At 39.4% G+C, this 12565-nt stretch overlaps 1 protein-coding gene across 1 annotated transcript in view; it reads right to left on the bottom strand.

Annotated features, from left to right (window-relative positions):
• Positions 1–12565, bottom strand: part of ATF6 (activating transcription factor 6) — a 74114-nt gene that overhangs the window by 46007 nt on the left and 15542 nt on the right. The window contains exons 8-12 of the mRNA XM_010017154.1: positions 8011–8154; positions 6045–6164; positions 5060–5162; positions 3827–3891; positions 1–9 (exon numbers count right to left, since the gene is read on the bottom strand). The exon at positions 1–9 is cut by the window's left edge and continues 127 nt beyond it. Coding sequence (XP_010015456.1) covers positions 1–9; positions 3827–3891; positions 5060–5162; positions 6045–6164; positions 8011–8154 — 441 coding nt within the window. The remainder of the gene's footprint in view (positions 10–3826; positions 3892–5059; positions 5163–6044; positions 6165–8010; positions 8155–12565) is intronic.

Below are 12565 nucleotides of genomic sequence, written 5' to 3'. Positions count from 1 at the left end.
CCTGAGTTCCTGCTGAAATGAAGAAGGGGAGACGGTAATTATTTTAGACAAGAAAGTTAACTTCAGTGAGACGATGACTTTAAAGACCTGCTTTTCAAAAGAAAAACGGCCCTTCATCCATTGAGAAGCATGACAAACATTAAATATAGGTAAAGAAAGTTAAACTGATGGGTATTTTTTGAAAGTTAAAGGTGAATTAAAGGTCTTGCTGTGGGAAACATTTCCAGGCTTGATTTTATTCATGCTTCTGAGGCTGGTAAACACCTGCTTGCCAGCTCAACAAAAAAAGAAGTTTCAAGTCAACCTAAAGTGTCTGAAAAATTGTGATGACTTCTGAAAACAAGTTTTAGAATTAAACGTCATTCTAAAATTAAAAAAAAAAAAATTACTTTTTTTCTACTGTTGAAAATCTAAACCACTCAAAATGAAGGAAGTGCAGAGTTATGCATAAACAGAGCTTTTCATTTACTGTCAAGATTTGCTCTTGATTTTTAATTTAGGCAGTGGAACAGAAATAAGATATTCACATAATTCTGGATTATCTTTTTCACAATTCTAATCTTACATATATCAGACATGAGGAAAAGGACACTGTAAACTATTCTAAGCAAAACACTGGCAAGCCATACAATCATGGTACTTTATCTACTGTTTATCTTGGAAAGGTGAGAAATTCCTAGCATATATTGCTGTCATGCATACTTCCCCAATCCCATTCAAAAATAATGTATTTCACTGAATCACAGAATTGACTAGGTTGGAAAAGACATTTAAGATCATCAAGTCCAAACCATTACCCCAGGACTGCCAAGTCTACCACTAAACTGTATCACTGAGGGCCTCATCTACACAGTTTTTGAACACTTTCAGGGACAGTGACTCCACCACTGCTCTAGGCAGCCTGTTCCAATGCCTGAGCACCCCCTCTGTGAAGAAACTTTTCCTAACATCCAATCTAAACCTCCCCTGGCACAGCTTGAGGACATTACCTCTTGTCCTATCACTTGTTACTTGGGAGAAGAGACCAACCCCTACCTCTCTCCATTCTCCTTTCAGGTAGTTGTACAGAGTAATAAGTTTCCCCCTGAGTTTTCTCTTCCCTGGACTAAACAACCCCAGAATGTAATCAAATTGGAAATTTGTACTTACACAAACCATTAGCTGGAATTTCAACCAGTCATTTTAATTTTTTCCCACTTTAATAACATACTGTCTGTTCACAGTATTTGTGGCAAAAACACTGACCAGGCTATCCCTCCCAAGCTGTCTTCTGCTGACCCAGATTTTAAACTGTGGTGGCTAATTTAGATTATTTTGGTATGTTTCTAAAATATACATAACTATGCACTCAAAACAAGACACAATCTATCATCAAGTGATTTTCTTGAGCAGCAGTAATAGTAGACTGTCATTATCTCCTCTTCCACTGCTAATACCATTCTGTTGTAACCAAAAGACTGCAGCTGCCAGCCAGTTGCTCTTTAGCAGGACTGGGGGTGTAAGTCCTGGGCAATCATGAGCAGGCAGCTCTAACCTATGTATCGTCTTTATCAGACCTATGCAAGTGAGGAATCAGATCATATCCTTCACACACAGGAAACAAAAAGTTGAGCTAATTTGAGCTTGATGACTCACTCATAAAAACACGTAGGCCCACCAAATCGCCCCTGAGATTCAGCACTGAAGTTTTACTGTGATAAAAGGCATCACACCCACGCATTGCTCGGTAAAACACATCCTGAAAACTGAAACAGGTCCCGCAGATCCGTTTGCTCGCCCACACTCCAGAAAATATAGCTAGACCTAAAAACCAGCCTTTTATAACCCTAAGTCCATCCAGAAAAATGTTCCAAAACACTTGGAAACCACTGGGCCTTTACAGAGCTCTCCTGGTCTATGGAACAAATCTAACACTAGTCCCAGATTCCAACTGATACTAGTAGATTATACGTATCACACCATACCTACCTCAGAGTATCTCAAGGTAACCACAATGGACTGCTCCATGAAAGGAAGGAAGGAACTTAAGATCCAAAAGTGGGTGCAAAGCATCATATTAAACTGTATATCCAAAACAGCGATGCTGCGTCTGGCCATTTGTTGGGAAAAAATAAGTATTTTTTTGGTTTAAGTTTGAAGGGCATTCTGTTATGCATCACAGAGCACTAGGATGTTGTACATACGGTTGTTTTAAGAAGGAATAGGGTTGTCAACACAGTACTTTACGCACCAAGAAACACCATTTTAATAGTGCTAAATTTAGAAACAGGAAAATAATTGGAGAGTCCCAGTTTGATATCTGGAGCCATAAAAAAACACTTGCAGAAAGTCTCATCAAAATTGCCTCTGAAGAAAGCTAGAGAAACCATAAAGAGCTGAGGGGTTTTAATGATTTTCTTTGAAATCACCTTAATTTTTATCTTCCTCCTCTGCTTTGATTACACTGCAATACTTTTCAGTTCATCAACTGTCTTTTGGAATCCATAAGATTGCTGGTATCATCAGTGCTACAAAGATAAAACTAAATCCTGCTAATGTCCTCCTGTTCATGGATTCAGGCCACCAATAAGGGTGTTCTAGAAGATAAAGGTCACTCAATTTCCAGTCACTGCAATAGTATTAAAAATTAAACACCTTGCCTGTATTCTCCCTAAGGGTAGTATCAATGACAAAACCAAATAAACAGCACCTTTCCTATCTGCCCAACCCACGAGGCCCAAGCACTGCAGAAAGGACATGGGATGCTGGTAAGCAAGTTGAGTGCGAGCCAGCAGGGCATCAGGAGCACAACTGCATAGTGGGCTGCACTACAGTAAGGGCCTGGAGCACAGAATGTACTAGGAGAGACAGGAGAAAGAGGGAACTGGGCTTGTTCAGCCTGGAGAAAAAGAGGCTGAGGGGGGGCTCTTACTACAATCCTCAGCTTCTTAATGGAGATTGAGATAATGGAGATGGAGACAGTCTCTTCTAACAGAGACACACAGTAAGCCTGAAGTTAAACCTACTTTGAGTAAGAGGTTGGACCAGAGATCTCCCGAGGTCCTTTAAAACCTAAACTACTCTCCAATTCTATGATTTCATGGAGCATCTAAAAGCTGATGGCTCTGGGAGGAACTTGAAGTCTGTCCTATGTTCTTAGCAGTTCCAGGACAGTCACAGCATGCAGCTGCCATGACTCACTGGTCTTGTTCATTTAAACATCAATCATCTGAAAAAAAATCTCAACTTCCTTGTGAGCATGCAGAGCTGCATGATCTTGCAGACTGTTTCTAATAATCCAAATTGTCTTTTTTTTTTTTTTAAGAGTAATGCAAGCATGTACACTAAACTGCTTTATGCCATGAAGTTTGTTCATTCAGTCTTCAATTAAAACAGATATCCTTTCCTTCATCTGCCTGTACAACTAAAAAACCTTAGTTTTTTACTACTCTTGAAGACAGTGAGAGAAACCTCCCTTTTACCAGACTTTGAAACTTTCATATAAACTAATGACGTCCCAAGACAATTCTCCCTTCCCCGCCTCTTCCCCCACTCCAAAGACGCAAATCTGTGTAGGAAAGGACTCTGCAAAGTGAAGTAAAATACTTCTTAAGGCTTATTGGTAGAAAGACCCTAGAAGAACAGAGGTGTGATACAAGCAACCCTTCAAGTGTAGTTTAAATCATTAGAAGCATTTATTGCTAAGGAAGAGAAATCATCTCAATAAATGAAGCTAGCACCTGGCTTAAGAATCCTGATAAGGTGAAAACCGATACTTTTATTACAATCTGTTGGTGACGAATTAGGTTATTAAGTAGAAAACAGTAAAAAGGATGTTCTGTCTTACCTGAGGCTGGTGTCTGTGTAAGGCATGGCCACTAGCTGAGAATCTGCCTTCTTGCTGAGGGAGCTCTGAAAAGGGGTGGGGGGGAGGGTGGGGAATAAAAAGATGACACAAAGTGAAAACAATAAGCATTTTCTTGGTTTGCCACTACATACAATATGATGCACATAGCAAACAATGAATATATAATGGTGTGCAGAGGCTAATCAGTGCCCTGCACAACAAATGTGCATTTTCCCACTAGTGAAACATAAATAACTGAAATGACCAGCAATCAAGCTGTAATCACAAAAAACCCCAAGTGCTTTACTACAGCCAAATTTGAAGGCACACATTCAGAGACAAGGGAAGCTGGCACCACACAGCAGCTGCACATACTCTGTCATTCAACTGCAAAATTTGCTATCACTGACCTCAGATTTGCAGAATTCTTCTGAGGTCAAATCACTTTTTAACACTGCCAAAATATACTACCCATAACAGACTTCCTGGTGTTTGAAACAGTAGAAGCACCTAAACTTGCCCTACTTAATGTTCTACCATTCTCCTCTGGACACCAGGGAGAAGAATCTGAAGTTTAATATTCAATACTTTTTCTCTAGAAAAGTATGGTATTTCCCACACTGTGAAGTTCAATTATTTTTAAAGCTGTTACTACCTCTTAATCAAATGAAACACTTTGAAAACTCATGGTCTTAATTTCATCCTCACTATTGGTATGCCATGTGGATGAAAAGAATTCTTAAAAATGGGAAGTATGAGCACAAGTTTCATAATTGTGTAGTCTTACCAAAAATGTATCCCTCTAGCAAAAATATGAAAAAAGGAAGCAGAAATATTTCAACAAAACCAATCAGCTGTGCTCCTTAACAATGAGCCAGATCCATGTGCTGTAGGTTGCATTTCTCTCTACTAACCGTTTATCCCTATACACCCTTACAGAGAAGTCATAAAAAGACTATTAATTTTAGTTTAGACAACAATGAACATATTTTGATGACTGCTAAAAAAATTAAAAACTTCTAGACTGAATCCAAGAGCAAGAATGGAAGAACTTTGACAACATAATAATCAACCAAACACTGCAATTCAAAATGGGAAGTGTTGGGTACTCTAATTACAGGTACTGTTGCTACTTTTGTCTATAATGACAAGCGCGGACAAGTAAGAGAGAATATTTTGTTATGCTGAAAATACCTCATCACGCTATTGACTCATGAGTATAAACCTGTCTACCTGCATAACCCGTGCTTTTTGCTGTTGGTTATTTGACGACCTTCTAGATCTTGTTCGTTCCACTTCATGTCTATGAACCCATCCTCGAAGTTCATGATTCAGCCTAGAAAAACCCATGGCATTAACAGTTGTTTTGAAGAACAGTGGTAGAATTGTTTAATCTTAGAAAACAGTTTAAGTAGCCATTACAAGGTGCTGCAGATTACTACTCTTTTACCTTATAATAATTTATTGTTAATACCAGAGTAAGAAAACTTACTTGTAAGATTAAATTTATAAATGAATTCATAAGGAAATATCTATGAAGTATTGTATCATGGATGTTTCAACATAAAGCAGATACAGTACTTTCTTTTGCCCAATGAACAGTAATTCCAAAATTACTGGAAGGACTATTGAAATTTAAAAATCAAAAGTTCAAGACAAAAATATTAGTTAAGAAGGCTACAATATGGCAAATAAATTTGAGACAAAGAATGGACAAAGCAGAACAAGCAGAACTAGGTGTTTTCTAACAGTGAATAAAGCACATGTGCAGTGTCAGGTTCAGTCTGCTTGCATCAGAAGCTGAAGAGTAGGAGACCATCTTTTATGTCTTTCAGATGGAATAGGCTTTTAGCTGGACTTGATTGCCATATTATGAACATTTCTACATATGAAGCGATTTCTATTCTACTTCTACTGAGCCATGAAAAACCTCCAGGCAATCAGAAAATTGTTATCTGGTTATTACAAACGACCAGTGTGAAAACTGAGAGAAAATTATCACCAAAAACATAAAAAGATTACAAAAATACAAGTCGATCTCCTGTCTCTATGGTAGTAGACATTTGACAGTGCAGATGCTTACAGAGGCACTGGTCACATACCAGATAACACTGTGAATGGACAAGAACATCATTCACAGTTATCTACACAGTAGCACTCAGTTTAAAACTAAACTCCTTACAAAAGCTTAAATGCTCGAAAAAGGTTGTTTGCTCACCTCAGTGACTCTGTCCGGTTAATCAGGGGCTGACAGGGGGGTGTGGGTGGTGAAATATATAACAGTGGTTCCTCTGAGACTATCATCAGTGCTTTGTTATCAGATACAGAATGATCATACCTGGGGGGAGAAGACATGAAGAAATCCCTTAAAATAGTTTTTCCATGAACCTTTGACCCAATCCAGAGAATAAGCACTACCATCAGCAAACCCATAAAGGTTACAGCTGCTCCCATGGGACCTTTGAAACAGGTGAATAACAATTTATAGCAAACATCCAATGGTCTCAGTCAATTCCCTAAAGGGATCTGATAGCACTCAACACAGGGAAGACAGATGAGCATTAGCAGATGTTGGATCTCTTCCCAAACAGGCCAGATACTGAAATAAAAAGTAGCCTGTAAAAATACTCCTTATAATATGAAAACCATAAGATCTCTGCAGAGGCAACTTTCTCTTTCATTTCAGAGCTGTGTAAGATTTGCTACAGAAATACTAAATTTATTAGCCACTAAAGCCATACAGATGTGAAGACCATGAGCCATATGACGATGGAGCAGCCACAAACTGGATTACAACAGAGTGGAGAGGATTTACATCTCCAACAGCCTCCAGAAGCTAGTTTAGCTTTGATAAAAAGTGAAAAACAGCAGGTATTTCAACGCAAAAATCCACAGCACTTTCAGCAACAAAGACTAACATTCCTTTCTCCTGGTTATCTATACCTCCTTAGGGGTTAATTACTTATCACCAAATACCTATTATAACTTCCTTTCTTGATAGGGTATGAATATAACAGCCTTAGTCCTGGTTTTGACAGAGACTTGTAGCTCCTAAACCTCCACTTCTTTATGAAAAATCAAGTATAATGGCTTACGAAAACCTTATTCACATTCCTCTCCCTTTCCCAGCTTTCTCTCCATCTTTGTATCAGCTTCTCCTGTTTACTGCATCTAGAACTGGTAAAGGAGAATATGCAGCTAAGAGCTCACAGCATGCCAAAAAACAGGGAGAAAGAGTGAAAGAAAAGGAGGAGGTACAGGCACTAGAATATATTCCTAAGAGAACCATCCTATTACTATGTCACATAAGTCATGGTTTGAAACATGCCATACAGGACACAAAGCCCTCACCATGGCTACAGCCTTAAAATACTTTTGATTTATTACCTTCTTTCTGCATGGCAAAATACATTAGGGCTTTCTGCACATCTGTGCCTGGCTTTGTTCAACCAGCCAAAACACTTAACTGGAAAGGGACAATCTGATAGGATAAATCTTGTAAGGGGAAAACATGAGCTGGATTAGCCAGGCTTCAATCTGGAGACAATTATATGCTCACTTGTGCACTGAATGCTAGAGATCTAGAAGCTTGAAAGCAACTATGTAATTAAATAATGGGTAAGCCTAAGGATGGACTCAGAGATTTCTAAAGAAGTACAGCATTAAATTCAGAGTACATTCTTAATTGTGGACTTCCCCATCCTTCTCCTGAACAACTAAGAAAATAAATACTCTGGCTTGAAAAGTAAGAAGAGATAGATAATATGACAAATACCATAACTATACAAGTTAAAATAAAGATCAAGGAAAAAAGCAGACAAATGAAGAACTGAAAAATGTCATTAAAATCCCCATTAAAATCCCCACTTGTTTATATGCTCTCTTCCACCACACTGTCCCTAACACCATACAAGACAGCCAGAAGCATACGTTTCTGAAGCTGTATGTATTGGGTAATCTTGGACATTAAAAAACATACTAATTTCAAAAGCAACCTGATAAATCTTATTAAACAATAAAGCAGCAAAAGAGATCAGCTTTCAAAACACTGTGTTTGTAAACCCAGTTGCTATATAAGATCAGCAATAACACTGTCCAAAAAGGTTACCAGATGGAAGGGCGGTGAGGTCTGAAAGCACAGTTGCCCTCTACCACTAAAAATATGTTAAAAGTTTTCACCTCACCTATTCCTCTTCTCAGGAATGATGTCCCCAGGTATTTTCTGAGCTGTGCTGGACTCCTGGCTAGCTGAGAACTCCAGAAGATTTCTGGTCCGGTGGTTGGAACTTGCAGTGGAATCAACTCCATTGGGATCCTTTTCGAATACCCTGGAAAACATAATAAACATAGTAAAACATACCACATATATAAAGGGACTGCAAGACACTTTAATGTAAGGTGTTAAATACTCAGGTGGATAAGTTTCTGGGTGCTGCTATGTTACACGGATAAAGCTAATGTAAAAACATGATATGTCATTATATTACTGTCATTATACTACTGTCATTAGTACCAGAAAAGCACTTCTGCTCTCTTTTTCAGTTTTAATTGTTTGAAGGATTTTGATGCTCTGGTTTTCATGTTCCTCCATAAGTTTAACTTGATGAAACTGTAATCTGTTTGTAAACTAGACCTGCACGCGTAAGAAAATTACTTACATTCAAATCACAGTACCCCTGAACTTTAACTTTCATCAGCCTCAAAGCTCAATTGACATAGTTTATATGAATACAATATGTAAGGAAAATACAGCTACCAAATTCCGTGCAACTGCAAGCCTGGAATATTAGACCAGGCATCTAACAAAACTATACACAAATTTATATATGCTTCATTCTACTTGGATTTAGAAACACTGGAGGGGATGACAACCCCATCTACATAGCGGCAGCAGGCCACGGTCCCAGATACCCATGTCTGCGTTTGCACTGAGTGAAGGATCTTCCCCAGGGGATACTCAGCCAGCCAGCACAGGAACATCTGTGCTGCTCTCCATGCAAATCAAGGTAGCAGCATTTCCATGAGCTGGAAAAATGATCAGGCGACAGCTATACAAGATCATCTGCATCCTTAGTTCAGAAGGGTGATTTACAAATGAAAGATCTTAAAAGCACAAAAGCAAATCTTCAATATGTTCTCTCTAGAGGCTAGCTTTACTCTTTTGTAAACATGGTTGCTTCCCAAAATATGTCTATTTACACAATGAAGCCCTAAACTTCTTAGCTAACAATAGCAGAGCATCACCAGCAGCAACACAGAGAAATACAAAAATACAACCAGACCCCAGCATGCTGCTCAGATCTTTGCCATGAATGTTGATCACTGCCTACAGAGAACATTTTAATTCACGCCCCATCTCTCTTGTGTAGCAGAGCATAAACTCTGCAGGGGAAGATCTCATCTGTTACATGGCATCACTTTGCAGAAGGCAAAGAATACAGATGAAAATAAGAGAGAAAGGCAAGAACTAGCAAGAAGGTCAGATTAAATACTACACAACTAAGCAGAAGGCACACAGACATAGTTGCTTTAGCAATCCCCTCACTTTTGCCAAGACACTTGTGCTTCTATTACCAGTAACCCAGGTCTCCCCCTGAGTAACTGTTAACATTCTGCAGAACTGCTGGAGCCAGGGCAATCCCAGATCCAGGCTGACATTGCTTTGAGTGCCTTCTCTCCTTCAGGTTTTAAGGCAGCAGCACAGAATCAGGGCAGCAGAAACGCTATAGGCTCTGTTTTCACTTAGTGACAGCGGGCAGAAAGGTACTTACTGTTTCCTTGCTGTATATGTACATTAGCACACAAATGTCTCATTGCTATTGAACAGCATGGAAAGCTGGATGGTTTATTCACAGCCTCACAGATCAGGCAACACCAGGATATCCAATTTTACAGAAACAGTCACCACTATCTACTATATTTTATGAGATCATGTTTCTGCTCTTCCAATGAAAGCATCAGCACAGCTGACAGCATCTCAAGCCCAGAACCAGAGCTCAAAACTCTGTCTGATCCTTAAAGGGATGCCATATGTTCCTGCTGGAAGTTACTTATCAGTGAAATGTCCCTACTCTACCTAATTTGGAGCCATGACAGCTAAAAATATATGGAAGTTTATTCATGAAACAAAGAATATCCATCAGAAGATTTGAAAGTTGTAGCTCTCCTGCCAGCCATTTCTCCATAGCCTGAAGTGTATCAGCTGCCACTGTGTTGACGGGCCTACTGGGTCTGGTATTTTATCCTATCCTAGTTCTCTCCTTTCTTGTTTGAAATGACATGGCAACCAGAGAAAATTCCCTCTAATTATTTAGCTAAAGCTGACAAAAACCTTATCAGTAGAATTGTAACATATCTGCGTTTTTCCATGATGGTTCTTCCTTCATGTTTGCTGCATTCTGCAAAGGCAATTCTTGTTATTTCGGGTTCCAGGTTGGTGAAGTAACTAGTTTGAGGTGAAGCACCATATGCAACACGTTGCTACTCCAGTTCACCCTGAACTCTGAACAAAAGTAGAGAAATCCAAACCAAGTCCACCAAGGATAAAGATAAGCACCACTCTGCAATCACAGCTAATCTTCAGTTTTTGTAATTGAGCTGTTTTAGCCATACAGCCACTCAAAACCACATACACCTCATTTTATACTTGCTTTAAAGAGAAAGGAAATGTTTATTTTTACTCTTCTCATGCTTAAAATATCTTAATCTTGAAATCGAAATTTAAATTTCGCTTTTGGCAGCAGCTAAATATGGGATGTTTCAACCTGAAAGAAGATACAGTCAGCAGCAAAAGATAAAGAAAGAGGTGAACAAAGTACATTTTGCCATCCTTACAGGCAAAAACCATGACTCCCGCTTCCGAGAACATGGGCACCAACTTGAGGACAAAATTTATTTTGTATTATTTATGGTATTTGTTCCAATGCTCTTTTCTTTATCAGGACACAAAACACTTCCTTTGAAGTGGGGCCAACAGCAATTTCTACCTTAACCTACATGGGCTACATTTGCCTCCCCTTTCCCACTCATTTTTTAGGGCTCTGAGGAGGACCAAAAGCTTCCTTCTCAAATACATCTTAAAAACAAGAAAAACCAAAAAAAAAAACCTTTCTTGCTCCTTTGGTTTGCGTCAATGACCCAAAACCAAATGAACTTTCATTTTGAATGAGGAAACCTCCACAACTTGAAATACTGCTCTGTTTCCACCTACTAGTTACCTGGGGAGTTTTGATAGTTTTTTCCCTCATCCAAATAGATGACATTGTTTTGTGGTGTCATTTCTTCCCCTTACTCCCACAAGAGGTCACTTGTGGAGTTTGTCTGTAAATAGGGCTCCATCTTCAGGTAACAGATAGGAGAGGACATGTAGGTAACAGTCTCTATCTTCTGACTTCTTATCCTCAAAGACCTTTCCTTGCCAAGTGGGTACATCAGGGTATGACACAGGATATCAGAAATATTCCTCCTTTGACATCTCAAACTGACAACGGGGAAGAGTGTAACTTTAGACCAAGAAATCCCTTAAGCAACTGGGATGAAGGATGGACCCCTCCTGCAGATCGGTATCTGGAAACACCTGCCCACCTGAGGCGTACTGAGTTTTACAAATGCAAGGCAGAACAGCTACAATACAAGCTGGAACAGGAAGCATCTACAAAGCAGATCCCAACACAGTAACACTGAACATGAAGTGAAGGCATGGATAGTATTTTCATTCTGCTGGGCTACAAGATGAGAATTTGGAGAAGAAGGAACATTTTGGCATATCTGTCCTGAGCAAGGTCTCCTATTTGCAGGAACTGGAGTTGCTGCCCCACATTAAGTCAAGAAAGACTGAAGCTGAGAAATGGCTCTACTTGACAAGACGGCCGTTAGAAGTTGGAAGCTGGAAGCTTTTCTTTTTGGCCACACTTACACACCTGGGGCACCTACCAAGGCTTTGCAGCCTACATCTGGACATCGCAGATACCATGACCATTAAGGGTTTTCACAGAGACACAAATACCCTGTCCAAGCTGGCTGAGCTATTAGCTTGTTTGAGATGCAAAGCTCGATCCAAGGGAAAAAGAAAGAACCTCTAGATATTTCATGCAGATATTTGTTCTAAAGTGTAGATAAATTTGATTATAAGAGGGAAAGAAAAGCAACACTCCTGTCATGGTTTCTCCAGGCATTTAATGGCACCTGATATTTTAGCTGTATTTTTACTTCTTTGGTTTGAATGTCAGTGTGATAAATGTGAAAGCAAGTCTTGCCAGGAGCCCAAACTAAATTTCATTTGTACTTCTGGCTGAACAAACCCCATGCACTTCAAGTTTTTGAATACTGACATTTAAGTTGTACAGTAATTTGTAGACGAAAGCCAATAGTGATATCATAACAGAGAGCTTTCTGGGGATAGAACCATTTCTGAATATGAGCTGGGATGTTTCCAATGGGCTAAAGTTGACATTGCAAGAAGACACCAACCAAGGACCTTGTCCTCTTCTTAAGTGATTCCAGACAAGGCTGCCAGAGTGCCAAACGCTTTCTGGAAACTATTTCCTGTTTCTTATTCCCGAAGAGGGCACCATCTGCTGACAGCAAGGCACTACCTTCTCCTGCCAGACTGCTCTACAGCTACCCTCTGTGAGTGCTCAGCTAGTAAAAGGAACCCAGCCTCTTTCCTCTCCTGGGGAGGATAAGGAAAGCAACCCAAACTAGAGGGATAATCTCTGTGGATTTTTTGTGCTTTTCTTT

Source organism: Nestor notabilis, unplaced genomic scaffold, assembly GCF_000696875.1.
Source record: "Nestor notabilis isolate BGI_N333 unplaced genomic scaffold, ASM69687v1 scaffold4476, whole genome shotgun sequence".
NCBI classification, from domain to species: domain Eukaryota; kingdom Metazoa; phylum Chordata; class Aves; order Psittaciformes; family Psittacidae; genus Nestor; species Nestor notabilis.
The sequence above is the reverse complement of the archived record's forward strand: the minus strand, read 5'-3'. Positions and strand labels throughout refer to the sequence as shown.